The 24,014-nt window shown below is 38.9% G+C and overlaps 1 protein-coding gene across 2 annotated transcripts in view; it reads right to left on the reverse strand.

Annotated features, from left to right (window-relative positions):
* The window catches only part of csmd1b (CUB and Sushi multiple domains 1b), a 433,675-nt gene that overhangs the window by 51,046 nt on the left and 358,615 nt on the right, over nucleotides 1-24,014 (reverse strand). For both annotated transcript variants that reach the window (XM_081605248.1, XM_081605247.1), the window contains exons 46-55: nucleotides 22,961-23,106; nucleotides 22,186-22,266; nucleotides 17,907-18,020; nucleotides 16,353-16,469; nucleotides 15,713-15,784; nucleotides 13,817-13,963; nucleotides 11,401-11,589; nucleotides 10,959-11,144; nucleotides 10,650-10,847; nucleotides 7,545-7,718 (exon numbers count right to left, since the gene is read on the reverse strand). In XM_081605248.1, coding sequence (XP_081461374.1) covers nucleotides 7,545-7,718; nucleotides 10,650-10,847; nucleotides 10,959-11,144; nucleotides 11,401-11,589; nucleotides 13,817-13,963; nucleotides 15,713-15,784; nucleotides 16,353-16,469; nucleotides 17,907-18,020; nucleotides 22,186-22,266; nucleotides 22,961-23,106 — 1,424 coding nt within the window. The remainder of the gene's footprint in view (nucleotides 1-7,544; nucleotides 7,719-10,649; nucleotides 10,848-10,958; nucleotides 11,145-11,400; nucleotides 11,590-13,816; nucleotides 13,964-15,712; nucleotides 15,785-16,352; nucleotides 16,470-17,906; nucleotides 18,021-22,185; nucleotides 22,267-22,960; nucleotides 23,107-24,014) is intronic.

Consider the following 24,014-nt stretch of genomic DNA (forward strand, 5'->3'; position numbering starts at 1 on the left):
CGGAGGGGAGTGGTTACCTAAAAGTTCACCGGAACATTGACAGTGCTAAGACTATCCTTCTGTCTCTGATTGGTTGGTTTTGGTTGGGAGTGATTGATTTCTTCAGATGGAAATAGTAGCTCAGGGGAAATGGAGGAGTTTTTATTTTCACAAATTATACGTCTCGTGACATAAAATCATGACATGGTGACTTTATTTTAACAAAAATGCAAAAATCAGTGTATGCTTTTATTTTCAAAAGAAAATATTTGTGTATTGTGTATGTTAGGGGTGCACCAATAAATCTTCCCCAAATCCTTAATTTTGAAGATTGGTGATCCACCAATAAACGTGAAAGTGATTTCATCCACTGATCTTATCTACCTCAGCAAAGATCTAAAAATCAACCGCTTTCCTCTCCTGTTTAACCAATAGACTGGCCCACCAGGTCATGTCTCCATGTTTGCAGTTATCAATAGTCACCCCACTGTTGCCAACCCACTGACGTTTTCTGCCTTTAGCAATATTCAGACAAGACGATCAGTCTCGGCCAAAATCAGAATTGATAAGCCAGATTTTTAAAGATTGGCCAGAAATCTGCAATTGACACACTCCTAGTGTAGATTGTTTTATCAAAATTACTCAATGTTGTTGTTTGTGAAAGAGGTATTAGCAATTGGTGAGACGCTGATGAGCCAGGTGATGTGCTGCTGTAATGTAATTTAGAAGCGTTTTGTAAAAAGTATGTTTATAACACAAAGTTTTTCTGTGTTAAACTTGAGTATCCATTCTTTTAGTTTATAGATTTTCTGGGCTCAAATCCTGAATGAGGTCGACTGACATGACGCAGACGAAGGTGAAGAAGCAGCTTTGCATTCCACTCAGATGGTTCAAGTCCTTTAATGAACTGAATGACTGGGAATCCATGGAAAATTTGAGCCTTTTGAAGTTTAAACCTGATTGGTCATCTCATCAAACCTGGTGCACCAAGAACCTTTGCAAAACACAAGAACTGGTCACAGAACATTTCAAGCTCTTGGTAACTGGACCTAAGAGTTGGATTAACCTTTTTTTTTGCAGAACATAAACATAAAATGGACTGTTTTGTTTTATGTTCACAGCGACTAGAGGTAATGAGAGCACACACTCATGAATACAGTGTCTTCCACTGCCGTTGACATTAGGCTGGGTTTATGTAGCATTTGATTTTTAACTAAATATTTATACCTGTATTTCATTTATTTTTTTGCATTTATTTTGAAGTTTGTTGGTCCTGTTTACAACTATGATTTTCATGTTCCAAAGCAATTTTTTGTATGTTCCATCTTATAGTAATTAACAAAACTGTTTGACTACAAAGACTAGAGTCAAGATTGCTTTACATTTAATTTATATGTTGAAACTTGTATAGTAAAATGCAATAAATTAGTTTGATGTGGAGAAAATAAACATTAGCAAGCTCAAGAATATGTTTAACTCTTAATATATAATAGCAAAGGTTAGTTATAAAGACTAGATAACATCAATTTATGGTCTTAAATTGCAAAATAAAGTCTGCAAATTGATAGTAGAATGGTTTCATTTTTCCATCACTTTGCATGATGAGCTACTTTCAATCTAAGTGTTTTGTGAACTACATTTACTGTGGACTTAGAATTTAGTTTTGTTTCAAAATTATGTTAAGAATATATTAAATACATTAACTTTAATATATTTTACACTATAATTAATATATGGCATAGAATACAGACTTCAATGGTTTGGAAGACAAAAGTATTTGGAAATGTCCAAAGTTTTTTTTAAAAAGTTTGTGAATATATCACAAAAGAGTAAAAAGACAGAGAATTTCAGTTTTGGGTTAACAAAATATTGATAAATTTGACACAAAAAACTGTTAAATTATGGAAAATATTTTGATGGAAATTCTGATTTTTTTTTTTTTAAATACAGAAAATGTCCTGGTAATTCTCTGCCAGGATATTTTCCAGTTTTTTTGCAAAATTTCCGTCAGAAGTTTCCCGTAATTTAACAGTATTTTATTTCAAATTTTTTCGTTAAAAAAACAGGGAAATGTCCTGGTAATTTGCTGCCAATACATTTTCTGTTTTGTTATGGAATTTCCAGCAGAATTTTCTGTAATTTAACAGTTTTTCCCCCCGTAATTTAACATATACAAACTGTTAAATTATGGCCCACCACTTCAGGCGACATTTCCCATACTCAAACTCAAAGCTTGATGTACAGTATGGGGCAAAGTGAGAGTTCATCTATTAAACTGACTGACTACATAAACTAAAAGCTGGATCATAGACATTTTTAATAAGCGTATTTGTGAGCCTGCCTCTTTTTACTACGGTAAATTGAAATTAATTTTAGATTTGTGTATAACTTGTTGTCAGGTTAACTTAGAAAGTGAGCTGTTATTATTACAAGTTAGTTTTCTAAACTACAAAAAAGTAACTGTTAGGGAAGTAACAATGCTGTTATGCCAGATTTACCAATACTTTATTTTATTAAATTTTTTATACGATTTAACAAAATAGAGAAGGTGGGGGGCTGACGTATCGTTAAAGTAGTGGGAGGGTGGGGGAATAATCGATTCGTAAGAATCGATTATTCTTACGATCGATTAATTGTAAGAATAATCGATAGATTACTCGATTACTAAAATATTCATTTACAATAGCCCTAATTGTATAAATAAAATAGCATGAATAAGGGGATCGGGGGGATTAATGTCTCCCCTTCGCTCCCTCCTCCTTCGCTTCCCCCACCCCCACCCCTCTAACGATACGTCAGCCCCCCCACCTTCTCTCCTTCTTCTTCGAACCCCTTCTAATTATACTCTAGCCCCCCAGTTTGCAGATTAACGTCTCTCCTTCACCCACTTCCTTCTACAGCCAGACCTCCTCCCCCGTCTTGCAATACGCTGTCGGTCCGGCCCCCCCAGCGACCAGCGGTACGCTAGACCGGCCCCACCCTCTTCGACCCCTCACACTTCTAATGGTACACTAGCCCCCCTCAATGTCTCTCCTTCGCTCCCTCCTTCTTCGCTTCCCCCACCCATTTAACGATACGTCAGCCCACCACCTTCTCTCCTTCTTCTTCGAACCCCTTCTAATTATACTCTAGGCCCCCAGTCTGCAGATTAACGTCTCTCCTTCGCCCCCTTCCTTCTACAGCCAGACCTCCTCCCCCTTCTTGCAATACGCAGTCCGTCCGCCCCCCCCCCCAGAATTGAACGGTACGCTAGACCGGCCCCACCCTCTTCGACCCCTCACACATCTAATGATACACTAGCCCCCCCTCAATGTCTCTCCTTCGCTCCTTCCTTCATTGCTTCCCCCACCCCCCCAGCCCTTTAACAATACGTCAGCCCCCCACCTTCTCTCCTTCTTCTTCGAACCCCTTCGAAGGTACTCTAGCCCTCCAATCCGCCACCGTTCCCTCGGCCCCCCATTCTGACACTTCGGTACGCTCTTCCCACCTTGCTCTGACAGTAACAGCGGACGACTAAAGGTTTCCGGTATTCTCTGATTGAAAACTTGTAAGCACTCTTAAGGCCATAATCATCCACACCCGCAAGTTGTTAAGTTCTGCTGAAGAATCGCATTCAGTTTTGGCACTTCTGACAATGTATCACTCCGTTGGTAAGAAAACATCCTGAAAACACCGTTAGGCATGAGGACTGAGGCAGGTCCTGACTCAGAGGAAAGTCCAGACTCATAGGCGGGTCCAGACTCATAGGCGGGTCCAGACTCATAGGCGGGTCCTGTCTCGGAGGCGGGTCCTCACTCGGAGGCGGGTCCTCTCTCGGAGGCGGGTCCTCTCTCGGAGTCGGGTCCTCTCTCGGAGTCGGGTCCCTCTCGGAGTCGGGTCCCCTCTCGGAGTCGGGTCCCCTCTCGGAGTCGGGTCCCTTCTCGGAGTCGGGTCCCTTCTCGGAGTCGGGTCCCTTCTCGGAGTCGGGTCCCCTCTCGGAGTCGGGTCCCCTCTCGGAGTCGGGTCCCCTCTCGGAGTCGGGTCCCTTCTCGGAGTCGGGTCCCTTCTCGGAGTCGGGTCCCTTCTCGGAGTCGGGTCCCTTCTCGGAGTCGGGTCCCCTCTCGGAGTCGGGTCCCCTCTCGGAGTCGGGTCCCCTCTCGGAGTCGGGTCCCCTCTCGGAGTCGGGTCCCCTCTCGGAGTCGGGTCCCCTCTCGGAGTCGGGTCCCCTCTCGGAGTCGGGTCCCTTCTCGGAGTCGGGTCCCTTCTCGGAGTCGGGTCCCTTCTCGGAGTCGGGTCCCTTCTCGGAGTCGGGTCCCTTCTCGGAGTCGGGTCCCTTCTCGGAGTCGGGTCCCTTCTCGGAGTCGGGTCCCTTCTCGGAGTCGGGTCCCTTCTCGGAGTCGGGTCCCTTCTCGGAGTCGGGTCCCTTCTCGGAGTCGGGTCCCTTCTCGGAGTCGGGTCCCGTCTCGGAGGCGGGTCCAGACTCGGCGGCGGGTCCAGACTCGGAGACCGGCCCTGACTCCTCCGAGTCAGTACCGGCCTCTGAGCACACCAAACTTTGAGGCCCAACTTCGCGTGGACTGAACACAGCGTTCGGTCCACTCTTGGTGGGTTCTTGCCTCTCTACTTCCTCTGAAGCATCTTCAGAACACAGCGCCTCTTTGATATGCCCCCATGCCTTTTGAAAAAAGGTGTCTCTGAGAATGATTTTCCGCGGTCTTGCAAGGGTTCTTCGGAAGCATTGGACAACCTTATAAATAACGATTGGGTTGTCGCTTCTGATCATTTTGAAGAGCAGTTCTCTAACTGCATCTTCATTTCCCCAGAGAAGTTGCAAAATGTCTCTGCAGATTTTTTTTTCCATTTTGTCAAAAAAGACAAAGTCTATGTCTTTTACTTCTTTCCAGATTTTCGGAGCAAGCTTTCTCTGGACTGGTTCGGTGTGCTTCCTCTTGTAATGCCCGTAGGTAGATCTATAACTGGACTTGTAAATTAATCGCCATAGGATGTTTTCCACCATAACTCTCCTTTCTTCTTCGGTTCCTCGTCTGAAACCCATCCTGTTTGCGTCCCTCAAAAACTGTTCAGGGTCCATGGCTGCCTGAGTATAATCCTCACTCAGGCAGTTTTCATCTGCGTACAAGTCTTCAGTAGGAAAAAATGTCGTCCTGAACTTTCTTTTTGTTGACGCGAACATTTTCTCTTTAGGAACAGGATTCTCCAGGTGCTTTTTGAATTTCTCCACAATTACTTGGTGTCCTTCTGGGTGTTCAATGAGTGCGATTAAATGCAGTCCACTGGCAAAGTGAAATGCATCTCTCGCAAGACTCTGGAAAATCCTTTCTCCTAGCTCTTTTGACACCTCGGAGAGTACGTCCACGTTTAATTCTCCAGTTTTTCTCAAAAGCAAGATTAAAATTTTGCTGTGTTGTTCCTGAAAGGTGTGTCTGACAAGATGCAGAGTTGGTCCATCTGCAGCCTTTTCAATCACTTCCCACAGAAGTTCACTGAGAAAGTTTCTCTTCTTGTAATCTGGGCTTCTTTGACCAGGGTGAACTTTTTTGGACAATGTTTTTTTCACTTTTGTCCAAAAAGAAACCTTAGGCTTCACATCCATTTCTCTCTGTGGGCTTTCGTCGTTCATCTTTATCGAGTTGAGCTAAAACGTCCAAATGAATCTTGTGCTGACTGACTTAACTGATTTGTGTTGACTGATCAGAGATGTCATTGTGATGTCATAGAGGCCATGGTGATGTCATGGCCTCTATGACATCACAAAGTCAACCTTAGAAGGGCCTCATGACACAGACATCATTTGAAGTCATGCTGATGACATCATTGTCATCAGCATGGCAACTGTTGATAGGGCTAAAAATAACACGCACTGAGCATGCGCTATGAAAAAAAATAGAATCTGTGGGCACTAAATGCATTATTCTCTCAAGTCTGAACTGGCAGTGATTTGCGCAGCGTAACAGGACGGCCAGGGAACCATTGGCCCCTCCACTTTACCGCCCTACCCATTTTTATTTGTTATTTGGGTTCCATCTCCTAACAGGCGTAGGGCAAAGTGTCAATGGAACCGCTACATGACCTGGTTGTTTTCTATGTTAAAAATTTAACATATAAAAACTGTTAAATTACGGGAAGGAATCTGTTAAATTACGGAAAAAATTCTGCTGGAAATTCCGTAAAAAAACAGAAAATGTACTGGCAGAAAATTACCAGTACATTTTCCTGTTTTTTAACGGAATTTATTTTTACTGTGTATTAAATATACCTTTCTGTGATGCCTTTCTAAACAGATGGATCACAAACTACTTTTAACTTAAAAAAAATGGTTGTCTTAAATATAGACTATTTAAAAAAATGTTTTACATTGTATTTTATAGTAAAGATGTGTTTCTTATAATTAACCAATGTCATAAACAGACATATAAAATGAAACTGTCAATGTCTGCGCTTTCTTTCTGCGTCTTAACCCTATATTTAAATATAACGTCCTATAATGCTGAATATGTTTCTTTTCAAGATTTTGAAGCTTTCGTAGGGTAATTTAAAAACACCAAGTTTACAGCTAACACTATTTAATATCTGCTAAGAACCTCACAGAAGCCCTTTGCAGTAACTATGTATAAAATCCATCCATCCATCCATCCATCCATCCATCCATCCATCCATCCATCCATCCATCCATCCATTTTCTTCCGCTTATCCGGGGTCGGGTCGCGGGGGCAGCAGCTTCAGAAGGGAGGCCCAGACTTCCCTCTCCCCAGCCACTTCTTCCAGCTCCTCCGGGGGAATCCCAAGGCGTTCCCAGGCCAGCCGAGAGACGTAATCCCTCCAGCGTGTCCTGGGTCTTCCCCGAGGCCTCCTCCCGGTGGGACGTGCCCGGAACACCTCACCAGGGAGGCGTCCAGGAGGCATCCTTACCAGATGCCCGAGCCACCTCAACTGGCTCCTCTCGACGTGGAGGAGCAGCGGCTCTACTCTGAGTCCCTCCCGGATGACCGAGCTTCTCACCCTATCTCTAAGGGAGAGCCCAGCCACCCTGCGGAGGAAACCCATTTCGGCCGCTTGTACCCGTGATCTCGTTCTTTCGGTCATGACCCAAAGCTCATGACCATAGATGAGGGTGGGAACGTAGATCGACCGGTAAATCGAGAGCTTCACTTTTTGGCTCAGCTCTCTCTTCACCACGACGGACCGGTACAGCGCCCGCTTCACAGTAGACGTTGCCCCAATCCGCCTGTCGATCTCCCGTTCCCTTCTTCCCTCATTCGTGAACAAGATCCCCAGATACTTAAACTCCTCCACTATGTATAAAATCCACCCTATAAAAATGCATTGTCCATCATTTGCACTGTTAGAATACGTCTCGTCTAAAAAAGGATGCAAGTAAAGGTTACAGCAGACGTTAAAGGCGTAGACAAAGAAAACCTCTCTATAGATCACAGACCTATGATGAAAATGGTCCAAGTTAACATTTAACAACAATGACCCTTCTGATATTTTTCTGACTGCTCACTGCATTTTAATCCCAATATGTCTTCTCACACACACACTCAACAATATTTAATGGATCTTACCTAAACATTTAGTTTCTGCACCACTCCACAGGCCATCAGCGCCACATTCTCTCACATGTGACCCCACCAGCGTGTATCCATGGTTACACATAAAGATGGTGGTTGCTCCAAACGTAGTCAGTGTCCCCAGTTTCGTACCAAAGGGTGGTGTAGGAAGCTCCCCACAAGAGATGACTGAAACCAAAAGAGAGAATGTATTAAGTAAAGACCTAAAACAATAATAATAATATAACTAGAAATCTGGAAATGGAGAGTCAGGAGTGAGTTGAGGTGTTTTGGGCATCTGATCAGGATGGGCTCAACCTACTGGAAAGAATCCAGGGTGATGACCCAGAAATCACTGAAGGGACTACATATCCCTTTTGGGCTGGGAACACCTGGAGATACCCCAAAATGAGGCACCAGGACATAGCGGACAGTTTCTGCAATGGCCATAATATCTGGCCATCAAAGTCGAGACATAAATCTGAGAAGAGCACTGAAAACTCTAAATGTGCATATCAACACTGTTTGTGGTTGGAGTACGACAGACCACAAGAGAAGAGACACTGGATACCGAGCAGAACAGGAAGCAGTGCTGCCAGACGGAAAGAATCAGGTTCAGCTTTAGTTGTAAGATCAAAAAACGATCAGCTTTGAATATGTTCCTTTGTTCTTTTTTGTCCAAACAATTGGAAATGCCTTTCTGATTCTTCGCTCAAATGCTGTTGCCATAATTTATCTGTAGTAAAATAATGACAGATTTAGGAAGAATATAGTTTTCAAACTTATTGTCATCTTTAAGGAATTCTCCTCAACTTGCCTAAGCTGCTTTAGTATTTGGTTAGCCAACTTAGACAACGAGATTACTTAAAATCGACCTAAATAAATCACAGTTTTAATCTTAAACACATTTAATCCCCTTACTTTTTCCTCTCAGTGTACACATCTCAAATTATCATCAGCAATTCATGTATTATGCAACACTAAGAAATTCTGGATTGGAAAGTTTTCGCAGTCACAATGTTCTCACTAAGCTTTTCTTTATGAACTAAGCAGCAAAGACACATTGCAGAATACCACTAGTATTTGAAAAAAAAAAAAAAAAAACGTCTTTGCTTGCCAACATGCAAATCACATTTAGGAATCACAGTCTATATTCCGCATGAAACGGTTATCACAGCCCCAAGGTGAAAGGCAATGCTTAATCTCCTAAGGCATTTGGAAACACATACACCCCTCATATCTCAGAAGGATGAAGTGGAGAAGAAAGTAGAAAAACTCATGTGCAGTCTATCGAGTTGATATAGCGTGCATCTACCTTTTGGGATAAGCTTTTATTTTCAAAAACACCATTCCTGCATTGTGGTTCCAACACACCAAAACATAAAGCTCACAATTTTGACAAAATAACAGAAGGTACCCCTATTAGAAGAATACCTTTCTCTGATTTTTCCAGCTGTCTGCTTGTTCCAGGGTGGGTTTGCTGTTTTGATAACTAATTCATGACAGGTGGTGGAAGTAACTGCAATGCAGTTTTATTCATGTGTTATTCTTTCAGTGTGCTGCATGTCGCCTGCTCACTTTGTTGCATCATTATTTGAGTGTCTCTATGTATAAGGCGTCTTTTTCATCTCTTCTTTCATACAGCTGCTCTTTTCAACCATAAAACTTGTTAACAGGGGTCACATAGACTGCGTTTCATGTGTGAAGTACAGAGTACAAACAAGGCTTAAAGACGTAAAAACATTTCTTAGAGACATATAGCCATAAAATTGTGTAATACATCTCACATTAAACGATCAGAGTTGGGTCTCTCCTCTGTATTTGCAAGCAGATTAGTAACATTTGAATGAATGAATTAAACTTTCGGAGATTATGTTGTATTATACTGGGGCTGGGTGGCAACCACCAGCTAACAAATGTGATAATACAATTACAGAAATTGTTTTGTTGACAAATTTTGCGAGTTTGTACTTATTGGTCACACAGAAAAGGACAACATATATTCTTCTACCAGAAAGCTTAGCTATGCAGGAAAAGTGGGTGAGGTTCAGAACAATTAGGATGGATTTATCATAAAAACAGTTACACACTTACAGTCACAGGATTAATAAACAACACTATTAAAGAGCTTCAGTTTCAGGGGAAAGAACAAAACATGGCTGAGGCACCAGGACATAGCCCACAGTTTCTGCAACGGCCATAATATCTTGCCATGCAGATATTAAGAAAACATGTTGTGTTATATTGGTGTTTATTACTAGAAGTGTTGGCAACCTATCTTTTTATGTTTAAGCCAAAGGAACAAGACCAGGTTTTAGCTGCAGCCGCCGTCTGATGGTGCATTGGTAACAGAGTTTGAGTGACATCACAGTGTCCTGATAATTACCTGACTGCTGAAACACTTTAACACAATTAAAACTTAAAGAAAAGTCCAGACTGACGATGTGTGGAACAATGAGGCTTTTGGTAGTTGATACTCACTTATACATTTTATACAATAAATTCCCTATTTGCTAATAAAAAGTATTCCCTACATGAAGTTGTCCTGAGGAAACTGAGTCGCGGTACACACCTGTGCACATCAGGGCAGCAATGCTCCTCAGAACGGGAGCAGAAGTTACATCAGCTACCTGACTGCAGCCTGAATTTAAGCTTTTTGGAAATACAGTTTGCTATGAGAAGTTTGCAAATTCCCAGCAATCCGTCACAGTAGGCAAGATTTCTTTGGTCTTATTTCTTCTTACTAGTCATAACTAATTAAGCTTTCGTTTGGTAAGCACTTACTCAAATTAAAGACTTTGCTATCACCATTTTTTTTTTCTTAGATGACTATAGGGTTATGCAATGGTGAGCAAGCTTGGCTTCTCTGCTGGGATTCCTAACTCTTTTGCAACTTTCAGCAGTGTGCAATCTGCAAACCTGTTTGTTTTTATTAAAACAAAAATCTTAAACCCATCTAAATTTAAAATGTGTACTAAAATACATCTTTCTTTACTTTAAAGTACTGCATGTAACCGTCTGTGTCCTGTAATATTTAACTATGTCACAATCAAAAATAAAATCTCAAAATCAAGTGGCCTAGAGTGTACACCTTCTCATGAATAAGTGAGTCAAACTTACTCTTGCACGTAGCTGGGTCATCCAATCCTTCCCAGGTCCCGTTGGCGAGGCATCGGAGAGTTCGATGCCCGACACCCAAATAAAAGCCTGTTGAGCACTCCAACATCACAGTGGAACCAAACTCAGCCAGCCTGCCAATGAGCAGGCGGTAGGTCATGTGCTCTGTCAGGACGCCTTCAATGCTGGGACAGTGCACAGCTGTAGTGGGAGGTAAAAAAAAAGAAGAAGAAAATGTTTCATAGGTGAAAAAAGAGACTGAAATTATAGCATTATTTTATAGACAGGTGGATTCTGGTTGGGATCACTTACGCAGGCAACGGGGAACTGAACCTGTGTTACTCCAGCTGCCATCCTCCAAACACACAGCTGACACAGGAGCACCAGGGTCAAGATGGTAGCCATAATTACACTGATAGGTGACCTGGCTACCAACATTATAGTGGTATGCATGGAAGCTGCCGTTACCGGGAGTCTGAGGTATTCCACATGAAACAGCTGCAAAAAAGTAAAAAATAGAACAGAAATAGAACAGAAAGCCTTTATTGTCATTGCACTGAAATAGTACAACGAGTTTGGGAAAACAACTCAATGGTACAAGGTAGAACATTAAAAATCCTAAATAGCTCTAATTCATCCCAATAAAACATATTTACTAACAAGATAAATAGAATACAAAGGAAATCTTCAAAATTGAAAGGTCTTAGAAAATAACTATGCCACTTTTATTCAAAAACATCTTTTGGCTGCCTACCTTGACAAACGGGAGCAGGTGTGTCCCACTGGTAAAGCCCACTGGAATCAAGCCTGCAGGTGGCGTTGCTTAAGCCTACCAGGCGGTAACCATGGTTACAGTAGAACTGGAGTCTGCTACCTGGATGGAGTTTCGTTCGGTTGACCACGCCACCATTTAACGGAGGATCATTAATGCTGCAATAAGAAGCTTGAAACGGAGAACGAGAAAGACAGATGAGAAAAATGATAGAAATTCACAAGAAACTGAAGCGATTACCAGCCTGATGCTGAAAATAATTATCAAGAGCGCCTGTTAATTTTAAGAGGGATTTTGAGAAAAAAAAACACGCTAAATTATCTCTGCCTGTGCAAGCATTACAGTGACTTGAGTCAACTTACAAGAAGTTAAAAACCTGTGACAGACCGTATAATAGAGCAATTATTTTTGAGTAATAGAATGGGTTTGTTCTCAGAACAAAGAAAATGCAAAGTTGATTGAGTACAGAATGGTTGGATGAATTATGATAGCCCACTTTTGTCTCCTGTTTACCTAATGGGGTCAGCGTTTCTCTCAGATATGTTTCCTGAAATGAGCGAAATAACACCCCACCATTTCTACAAACCTGTCATCCCATCTGAGTGTCTAACATATGTCTAACCCTCTTTACCTGCTTTTTTCTTTTTAAACATTATTACACTACTATTGCACTATTTCATCCAGTTAATGGTATAGGGCTTAAAATATCAGACATCTTGGTTCTACCATCTATGTGTCCATTTGACACATACTACCTAAAAACGTTTGGTAGTCAAGTATATTTTCCCATGGAAAAAAGAAAATTGTTGACAGTACTTGTAAGAAGAAGAATTAGTTTTATGGACTTCAGTACAATAAAACAAACAACTAGTTTTTGACAACAACATGAAAGGATTTAGTGCTATGAAAAACTTATTAATCCTCTTGCAGATTTGTTTAGTTTGTTTTTGACACAAAAATATGTCCCACCAAACAAATTTTAATGTTACAAGAAATGGATGCAATATGTTTTCAAATAGGGCTGTTATTTAATAAAGTAAGAAGGTTCCTAAGTCTCCCTAATTCAATTAACTTTGATCACTGTCTGCAAAATTCAGGAACTTATTTAAATAGAAACTGTCTAACCACACAAGGAAGGATAAAAACCGCTTGTAATCACAAATGACAAAAAGAACACAAATGACAACTTTAAGTCATTTTTCTCTTGTTCTCCAAATAATTTAAGTATTTATATACTGCCAGATTTATTCATAGGTTGCCCAAAAAGCTCTACGAATGAAATGGAGTCTGTAAAACAATAACAAGATAGAAAAAAAAATAAAGCAAATAAAAAATAACTCTAATAAAGATCGATGAAACATAAACACTGACGACTCCACTGCTGTGTTTCAGGAGGATCACTGGATGCACACATGAACATTAATAATAACACCATTTAACAGCAGAAGCCAAGTCAAAGGATGTGAATATTATGAAAATAAAGCGGCTAGTATTAAACGTCATTCTGATCAGTTCAACCTACCAAGCAGGAAGCCAAAAGTGATTAGCATGTATTTGCATTATAGACTTTGATTTGTTTACCTCAGCACACCAGGGTATTAATAATGTATATGAAGTGGAATATCTCAACCATAAATCCCTGTTCTGTGTCGCTGTTATCAGCCCATTACAGCTCTGTGGGGAACAGAACTCAAGACTGCTGACCAATTTCAACTATAGATTAAAAATCCATCAACTTTATTTCCTCCATTATTTTTAAGTTCTGTGTCACCGTAAATTACATTTTATAATTAAGAGTATCGGCAACCTTACAAAAAAAATGTGTACAAATTTAAGATGCCACTCACAGTCTAACACGCATTAATAAATCAAAGCTATTAACTCCCTTTTCATATGTAAGCAGCTTAATGCATTCAAAAGAATGCTTTCTAAATGATCATTGCTCACTCTACCATTAACACATTATTCTCATGAGAAGAAAGGCATTAGGAGATCATTATTAATGCTAGTCTGAGAAATTAGCAATCTTTTGAACTATGTGGAGTGCAAAATGTTCCTAGATTCTGAGAAAGCAGAGGCAGGGCAGAGTAGGTAGTTGTCAATCATCCAGATGGGACGTGAACTATCACCTTGAAAACTGAGACTCCTATTGTGACATATGATAATGCAAAGTAACACTTCGTTTCAATCAAGTCATTAAATCAATCATCCACACCTCACAATGAATGAAACTAACAAGATAGTGTTTTTTTTCCCCTTTCTTTCTTTCATTCTTTGAAAAAAGCTGTACAAAAGCTCCAAATGCAGTACTGAACAAAGCGGGACAAAGAAACGTGAAATCTTTCACATCTGATTATCTGCTGATGTCTGAAAGAAAATATAAAGATGCTGGCTGTACCCGAGTATCGTATCTTGAATCCCCTCTTGTTAGTCGCGTGGTCAGTGGACCATCGTAGATAGAGCTGGTTTGTTTTAGACGTGAAGTTCAGCTGAGAGGAATGGTTACCACTCAGAGCAACAAGCAAAGGGCTTTGTCCTGATGATCCTAGTAAGAAGCACACATATACAGGGCTTTAGAACAAAATTCCTTGTTATCTTGAAGGATATCCGCAATATAGAGAAATTGCAACTTTTTGTATTGTGTCTGCCACTGTGCAGCATTGCCATTGAGAGATTGTGTTTAGACTCAGTCTTTAAATGCTTTTGGCATTGATTTTCGACACTGTTTTAGAATTCGAGTCTTCCTGTGGTTCTAGCAATTGCAGTTAACATCCACTGTTGAGTCCGTGTTGGCCACACTTCCTAATACAAACATTAACGGTCACCTTGCTCATCACCTCTTCACACCTCAGGTAAGCTTCAGTAAGGGTCATAATCAAGCTGGCACTGGCAACTGGGTACAATTCAAAACTTTGCTACTCAACCAAATAATAGCCGAGAGTCCAGACCCTCTGTATGAAGAGAAGCGTAGAACAGAGGGTCTGGTTTTTACCAGGCTAGTGTAGCCACAAAGACAGTCATTACGTAAAAAAAATAAAAAAGAGGAGGATACTGCACAATGGCACAATTGTACTACTGTGAAGTTCAATAGTGTCAACATAAGTAGTTGTATTTTGTTGTAAGTAGGGATGGTATATGGGCACAGACCACAGTTATTCTGACAATGTCTTTAACCTCGTGAAAAAAAGAATGGCAGAACATTTCTGCTTTGTGCATGTGTAGATAGAGATGTATGCATGTGCAAAATCCAGGGTGCACACATTTCATGCTTGTAAATCAAAATCTGCATTTGTGAACACATTTTGCTACCTTGGGGAGCAGAATGTCTGAGAATTTTATCTTTGCCCATTCATAGATAAGAATCCTTGTGTTTGTAAGAAATGCAGTGCATATTTCCAAAAAAAAATCAATACACAAGTTACACTTTTTTTTTCATGGTCTCTTTACAGATACAAGGGAAAACACTTCTTGTACAGCTCTGCGCTAAAGGCCACAGACGTGCATGACGAAAGAACATTATGTGAGAATCAAGACAACAGACGGGCACTTAAAACTTTATGAAGTCTAAACCGTTTAGAAAACCTACAAATGGGTCTTCAGAATGGATAATGACCCAATGCATGTCGCCAATTTAGTCACAGGGTAGCTTCAGAACAGCAAAATCAGTGCTTGGAAGTAGGAATCTCTGTCCCATAGAAATGTGATGGAGTTTGCTAGCATAGAAACCTGCAAACATGACTATTGGAGAAGCTGGTGGAAGCGCAGCCAACACATTCGATTCAGCTCATACAGCGAAAAGGTAATGTTATCAGTTAAAAAAAATTATAGATATGAAACTTCGCCATTGGGAACATTTTTGTTAATAAACAATCTGGTAAATAAAAGTGACTTTGATCATTCAGACTGGCCCAAAATCAGAAAGTTTATATGTGATTTAATATCAGACTGTTAGGAAAAGAGGTTTATGTCCACACAGTGTATGTATGTTTCAATTATGCTGTATGGGAATATCACCAAGCTGCTAAGAACTGCTACATATTCATGTATTAGGTGTCGTGTTGAGCTTGTGTTTACTCATCAATATCTGAGGGCACTTTGTTTATTTTAGCAACAGTAGATCAATTAGAAAAGCTCAAGTAAGATCAGAACACTATAAAAGGAAATGAAGAGCTGTGTATCTAGTCATATGTTATCATTCATGGATAAAAATGAATTAAAGCTTACTGCCAATGGGTATCTTTTATGTATATTAATGTTGTCATGTGCAACAAATAGTGATGAGAGATTTGCATACCATCAAAAATCTCCAGTTCATCAAATTGCTTCTCACTGTGGAACATCTCTACATAGATATTTATGGTGTAACCTGGGAAACAAGACAAATGTATTAGACTGCATGAAAAAGACGTGTGTAGCAATTTAACATTGTTTGTGCACTGTTTATACATACAAAGCTAATTCACAAGTTACACACTTTATATTCATCCCTTGACAAAAACGAACATTTTTACCAACAATAGACTCATGTAAGCCTTATCTGGGATTCGAGTCTATTTTTATGTTATTTTTACACAAACCACTAGGGACCTTATTCATATCTGTGCCTTGGCAGTGGAGCTGGGGTTTGTCAGGGATGCCCCTTGTGATGTCTGAACGACGTGACAGTTTATCAATTATTGTACTTGAGCTGTAGAAAACATCCTCATTTTTCATAGGTGGGAATGAAACCAAAAATGTTATCGACTGCAGCACTTCTACAGTGCAGGACAAGAGTAGTTACAGATGACACTGGCAATTTACTTTTAGTTGCTGTTCACCTACAAGCTAGCATTAGCCAGACAGGAAAAAAGGTAGAGATGTTACAGTAGCATAATTCCTTATTACACTAACTACGCAATCATATTCAGAAAACAGAATGCCATCAAATCCGTTACCTGGAATCATACGAAGGAGCCAGGAGCAAGTCTGGCTGTTGGGATAGTTGCCAGGAAACCCAGGACTTAGTATGACTCCTGATGATGAAAACCTCTCCTCATTTGCTGGGCACTGAGCTGGAGAGATTAAAAATAAAGCGAGTCAGGTAAGAAACCACTAGAGAAGGGGTGGGGTTGCAAATGATTGGGAATAATGTGAGCTGTGGAATGCCAAAAAAAAGGCAGAAAAAGTACAAAAAGGACACGAAAATAACTATCATGCACTTACAAATACAAGATTGTTCTGTTTTTAAGTGGGTTCTGTTTGGCAGTATGGTACTCAAAGGTCATGGAGATTTGCTCCCAAAAGAGGAGCATTACAGCATTTGCTATAATGCTTCACTTTGCTTTAGTCTATAATGCTTTAGTCCCATATTTCATATATAATGGACATGGAAATTGAAAAAATGAGAGAAAGAGAAAAACGCAGAGGTAAGGCAAAAAGTATAAAGGGAAAGGAGATAACGAGAAAGGGATGGAAGGATAAAGAGATTACAAGAAAACACCCTGAGTCTACCTCTACACTTACAGAAAGAGAGAAAAATAAAGAGAACTGAGAAGACAAACAACGTATGCATATACAACAAGATATACTTGAGCCGAGATAATACATCTGTCAACACCTGAATCCAAACACCTAAAACATGTTTTAACTGGTTATGCTCATCTTTAAAACGTACTTCGTTAGGTTCAGAAAACAACTTCTCTAGGATTAAAATGTAGCCAATGACATAATTTTCATAATATATTTGAATTCTAGCAAAAAAAACTTAAAAACCACTGATTATTTATTGTCAATAGCCTTAAACATCTACAAGATCAGTGAAAGGACATAAGAACAAACTTTACTCAAACGTTGCAGCTTTATCTTTGAGAGAACTTCTTCTTTGCTTCTCACGTCTTCTCATAAGAAAGCCGTTTTTATCCCCTTTGTTTTACAATAGAAAACTATTTTCTATTACTTTAACAGGGGGATCTGTACCTTTTCAACATGCAGCTCAAAGCTCATTTCAGTCACGTAGAAATCACAGTATTTATCTCAGCCCTCACTCCACTACGCTTCCCAGACTTGATTGGATAACAAATGTACAGTATCTTCTAAAGCTTTGATATAAGTTTAACATCCAACATGCTACAACCTTTCACATTTAATTACTTAAGTTTTGAATTAACCTGTTCTGTGTTTCTTTATTAGGCATAAATAAAAAAATAATAAAATAAATAAAATAAATTAAATAAATAAATAAAAACTAACATCAAATAGCTAATATTTATCTCATAGGGATTTCAGATAGCAATTGTACTAATTAATTTTATAGGTAAACAGAGACGCTTCCATTATAAAATAATACAGATTTCAATCAAAATTTTATCTTAATATGTTACTTTATTAATAAAATCGCACTGAAACTCTTCCAGGAACCCTGATTTTTTCTACCTGACTATTAAATCAAGTGTCAAATACACTTCATTTCCAACATATTAAAGCAGAGTTTTATATATATTGTGCCTTACCTTGACATTTTGGGGCTGGATCTTCAAAAAGCAAGTGGGAATTAAGCTTACACATAAGCTCTGCTCTTCCAATCAGTGTGTAGCCAGGTAAGCAGCGATACTTCACAATATCACCTAAAAAAATGGAATAAAAGACTCTTTAGGTCACCAAAATACATTACATAATTATTTCAACAACTTTTATATATATATATATATATATATATATATATATCCATGTTTTCACCTCTCGCCCACATTGTGGTGGTGGATAAAGAACAGAGGAAAGCCGTTGTGGTGGATGTAGCAATACCAAGTGACTACAACATCAGGAAAAAGGAGCATGAGAAATTGGAGAAATACCAGGGCCTCAGGGAGGAACTGGAAAAGACCTGGAAGGTGAAGACCACAGTGGTGCCTGTGGTCATCGGGGCCCTCGGGGCAGTCACCCCCAAACTGGAGCAGTGGCTCAAACAGATCCCAGGAACAACATCAGACATCTCAGTCCAGAAATGTGCAGTTCTAGGCACAGCCAAGATACTGCGCAGAACCCTCAAGCTCCTAGGCCTCTGGTAGAGGACCCGAGCTCAGAGGATGAAACAGACCACCCGCGGAGGGTGAGAAGGGAATTTTTATATATATATATATATATATTTAAAGTACCTTGAACCTTTGCGCTTATTGCTGATTTTCAGATTTTATTAGTGAAACAAGAAACAAAAATATATATATTTTAAATAAACCATTCTGTCCAATTAAGATCTTGCAAAGTAAAGCAAAACAAAATACCCAGAATAAAAACAGAAGAATTTATTTATTCCATGCTTGAAGGGAAGGATTCGAGACTATAATTTGTACACACAGATCTACATTTCCACAAATACTAAGACAAAGTTTTAAAACGGCTTTTTTTAGGTGAAACATATTTAGATTTTACTTTGCTCAATGACAAAAGTGACATTTTGCTTGAAATGAATACATTACATTTAAACACTAAAAGTTTTGCATCTCTTCAAATTATGCTTAAAATTTCAAATTGATCAATTCTTCTTTCTTATTTTCCTTCTCATTGATGATGCCTTTTAACTTCAAGAGGTGAGCTTGACAGGTTTGAATTCTCAAAAGCCTTCCAGCAGATTCGATTCTATATATATATATTTCAAACCTTTTTGACGAGACTCAGACCACAGGGCAGACAGACACAAAGCTTAAAACTTTGTTTGAACTAAACAAACACTAACACTCACTTTAGCCCTCAGCTTACTTAAAGATTTATACCTTTAGAACATCAAAGAAAAAAACCTTGTGCCTGCTTAGCGCTGTTTGACGTGCATAAACCATTATCTCATCTAAAGGTTTGCACAACTTCCCTGTTTCCAGGTCCAGAGCATGTCCCCTACACCGCAACTACTGACACAATGCTTTCCTGTTCTGTTCCTCCTTCAGCCCAAAGTGGAGGTTTGAAAAGAACTATGTGTGTAACTGTAGGCCCCAAGACAAACTGGCAACATGCGATTCTCCATCACGTTAAAATGTGAGATCCTGGACACGAATGCAAACCGACTCTGATGCCTCAGGAGATACTGAAGGTGGAAGAAAGATTACATGTCAAGCTTTTCAACATATCCTACTTTAAAAATGTGCACATTTTAGTATGAATGTTACTTTTACATTTTAGTTCAAAAGAAGGACTTAAAACTTTTAGAATAAGATAGAAAAAAAGCCAAAGTCTTATTGGAGCCATGTGACTCATTTCCATAGTATGGGAAAAATGTGTAGCACTAAAATAGATTGAATAATTTGCAGTCTGTTGAAAGAGCCTAAAGAAGAAGAAAAAGGTGCATTCTTCTATAAATCTGGTATAAATCGCTTTGAGAAATTCTATGGAGAAATTCCATAAAAACAGCTTGCTGTTAAAACCTCATCCTATTACATCTACTATATTTAAAAACCTCACTTGTTTCTATTAGTTGTGGACATAGTTACCAAGAGCCATTCTGAAGTAGCCCTATATGCAGCTGAAATTGAATTCCTGCATTGATTGAATTTGATTTCATCCAGCAACACAAACAATATTGAATTTCTCTCTCTCCCTCTTTCTCGCTCACTTAAAATACATATAACTATATATTATTTCTTATACTGTAAGTAAAAACCATCTTAGCACTATTGTATGAGAAGGTAGCACTTATAGTTTGCCATGTCTCCGCTACCAGGGGTGCAGAACTAATATTTTATTAATCAAATAATCTACTGATTATTTTGACGATTAATTGAGTAATTGAATAAAAAACTGCACAAAATAAAATGGTAACAGCAGTATTAACATTGGAGATCGATACAGGTTCTGATTTTCATATCTGTGTATCTTTAACAATTACTTTTCTGTATCTTAACAAAAATGTTCTGTAACAACTCATTTTTTTATGTCAACCTGAACAAAAATTACACAAATCTGAAATTATACTCAATTTAAAAATACAAATAATAAACCAGCAGGTTCACAAACACTTCTAAAAAATGTGTATATACCAGTTTTATTTAATCTTCAGTCAATTTATAGATCAACTCCACTCAAACAAAATTTAGAATTTATTAAACAGACCTCAATCTACGTACAACTAAAGACGTTGCATTAAACAAATCCCTGGTTCAGAGACTGTCTGAGCTTCTCAAAGCAAAATCATGTCTTAAATTTATGTGATGTTCGCATGAGAGTGTTGTCTGATAAAAAAAAAACAGGGGAACCGCTAGGAAAAAAAAACCCTTTTCAGTCTTTTAGTTTTCGAAATGTGACCGCAGGGGTGTTGACCTGACCTCAGCCGTCTCAACAGCCGATTGCTGGGCTGTCAAATTTCTTTTTTTTATGCTTAGAGCTTTAAGACTTAGACTCCTGAAGTAAATGTCTAGTAGGCTGGGAGGTTTTGTCCAGGTGGCATGTAAGGCTAAACTCACCGTAGGGCGTCAGGTCATGGAAAGAGCAATTCAGACACAGAAAGCCAGTAGCTCAGCAGGCAGATTTGTCTTTTAATCAGAAGGTTGATAGAGTTCAACTTCCTAAGGTTATGTGCAAATGTGTCGTTAGATTTAATAAATCCAAAACTGTTCACAATGGGCCTTTCACTTTGCCTTAAATCAAAGTAATTGATTACCGATCAAAATTTTAAACCCATGTTGGGTTCTCACAACGAAATAAAAACATTTCATTGGTCATTGGGAATGTAAATACAATTTATGTAGGCAAAGAGAACAGCAGAAAATTAAACAGAGCTGACAAACGCTAATTGGCAAATGATGTTATTATTATCTGAACAGTGTTTTGAGCTGTAATTGTTAAAAATGAAGGAGCTACTAGTTCATGTTAGCACTGTAACTAAGTGCAGAATATTTAATTGGCGAACTATGAACATGAATAAATTCAGCTTGGTTCAAAGTGAACTGGCAGATCACTGATAGAAATCTTGTTCTTTAGCAGAAAAAAACAAACATTATTAAAGCTTTTCAGCTTCTTAGCATGAATTAAATATATTTTCATCAGCTGAGTGAGCATCCTTTCAAACAGATTCTTACTCCAATGCAGTTTAACCACCTTCATGTTTATTGAGGAGCTAATTTAGCAAAACTTGACTTATGGATTACATCGAATTGTATCCTCAGACTATTTGGTGCAACACTTCGTGGTGATGATTTGATTAAAGCTCCCTAAATAATTAGGTCAGAAAAATAGTGGTCTGGTGTGTGTTACAAAATACTGAAATAAGATTAGACTTTATGCCTCTGTGGGCCTGATGATGGTGCATTTCCTCCTCTTGTGGTAAAAATAAAGAAAAATCTAAGGCAATGGTTAGTTTCATTTTTTGTAAATATGCCAGTCTAAATGAGGACTATCCCCTGGTACTCATGTTAATGCCTCTGCATCTTCTCACACTGAGAAGCCCCAGAGCCAGATGGACACTTTGTATTAAATGTGGAATAGTTAAAAAAACAAAAAAACAATTGTCATTTTCTGTAGATATGCTTGGTACATACCAAGTACCATGATTATTTCTTACGATAATAAGTCTGCAGAAAATGAGTCACAACAAGCCCGATTGTGTACAATATTTGGTCGTTATCTCGTTGTGCACCAGATCAAATAAAGCTGATAGAAGTGATTTAATCTGAAAAGTGACCAGCACAGTTTAATTTAGAATTCTTCAGAATTCTAATCTAATCTTTTACATTATCAGGTCAAGTAAGAGCAATACAGGTTTGTCTTGTAAATCCTGAATACAAAAGAAACACCTTTAAGGACTACTACCTATGTGAAAGTCCTCGTCTTCGTAGATCATCTCTGCATTCTCCACAATAGGAGGAGGTGGGCATTTCTTCAGACGATAAGCTGGGGAAAAAAGGTAGAAAAAAATCTTATGATTACAGAGCAGCAAAATGTGCAACATTATTGTACATATGTTTCTTTACTAAAGTGTGGGAACCTGTGTGCAATCCCTGTAAAAGATGATTATTTTTATTCATGTGTTTTTATTTTCCTAACGCTGTTGTCATAGACACCACAAAGATCCCAAAGAAGCACTGTTCTTATAGATAGTTGATCTTGTTCAATATTTTGTTTTAGGTTAGGTTTATCACAGCATACAGTCACAAAATTATTATTTAGGGGATATACTTAAAACAATTTATCAACATATTAATAATAACATAACTTAGCTTATGGCTCATGTAGTCAGAATAAAGTGCTTAAATAAACATTTAAAATAATCTGCCCAACATGGTGTTGTTGATGCAGAACATCATCTCAATTGAAAACAGAGATCAAGAGAGTTTACAACCTTCCTCAAAGCTTGGAGCAGAAAATTTGACTGAATCTGTGCCTCTAAAATAACATGATTTAAAATGGTGATTTTTAAACAGTAACAACAGATAAACTCTACAGGGTCTATAACGAAAACCAATAAATCTGGCTTTATCAAGTTCAAGGCTTTGACAGTTGAGTAGACAGCTTGGCAGACAGGCAGGCAGATAGACAGAGACATGAAAACCAAACTTAATATAAAAATGTAGGAGAATTGAATTACCATGGAAGTTGAGGATAAAGAATCCTCCAGTAGAGAAGTCAGAATGAAAGCGAACCAGGACCTTCGAGGTGGAACTGTAGGCCGACTCTAATGCTGTGTTACCACTGAAGACTCCCAGCTGGGGACTAGATGTATCAGGCCCATCCCTTAAAAACGAGAAGGATGAAAAACTGACTACATGCAAACTGGGAGCGAACAAATCTGAAAGGAATTAAATGTATTGTAAAGGTCCATAGGTAATCAGGACTTGAAACTGAAGGCAATGAAGAAATGACAAGAGGAAATGAAAATGAGGATGACCAAATGGTTGAAGGGGAGAGAGTCGGCCAGAAACACTGGTGTTTCTGTAGCTGCTGCTTGGAAACGCCAACCCAGGAGATGAGGATATGCTGCAAAGAGCTCTTGTTTCTAACTCAAGCTGCTTATGGCAAGCATCGGGATCAAAATATTTTCTCAAATATATTAGAAGGGTGTGTTACAAAGACTTAAGGATGCTTCATTGTCACTTTAAGCATCCATCAATTATCTTCCAAATAGTTTTGATTCTGCATTAGCTCCTGCTAATGGTTTTAGTTCCAGCTAACGGCAAACAGTTTAGTTGTTTCAGTGGACGTCTCCTGTGTACCTGAAAACTTTGAGGAAGTGTAGCATCTGAAAACAAGTTACATTTTACAATCTCGCTCCAATGTGGTTTCATCTAATTATCTTTTCAAAATGTAAAGATATTGAGTTTTCTCAGTATTGTTATTAAATCCTTAGGTTTCTCAAGTTAACTCAGTGTTATTCTATATACCCAACCTTATCTGTAATGTATTTAAAAACTTTGCTTCTGACATGAATTGCTCCTGACAAGTATAGAATTCAAAGAGCAAAACAAAATACAATTTATGTTAGTGTTTGACTGGAGATTAAGGGCAAACAAGAGGGATCAGTGTGAACTTCTTGTTATGTGCTTCATTGTTTGACGGATTTAATTAGAGCATTAGAGATAAACCAAACAGTCAGCGTTAGTAAAACAAAACTTTGAAAAATCCACACGCTTGTTAACAAAGAA

This window comes from Poecilia reticulata, chromosome 3 (assembly GCF_904066995.2).
Source record: "Poecilia reticulata chromosome 3, P_reticulata-male-v2, whole genome shotgun sequence".
Lineage (NCBI taxonomy): Eukaryota > Metazoa > Chordata > Actinopteri > Cyprinodontiformes > Poeciliidae > Poecilia > Poecilia reticulata.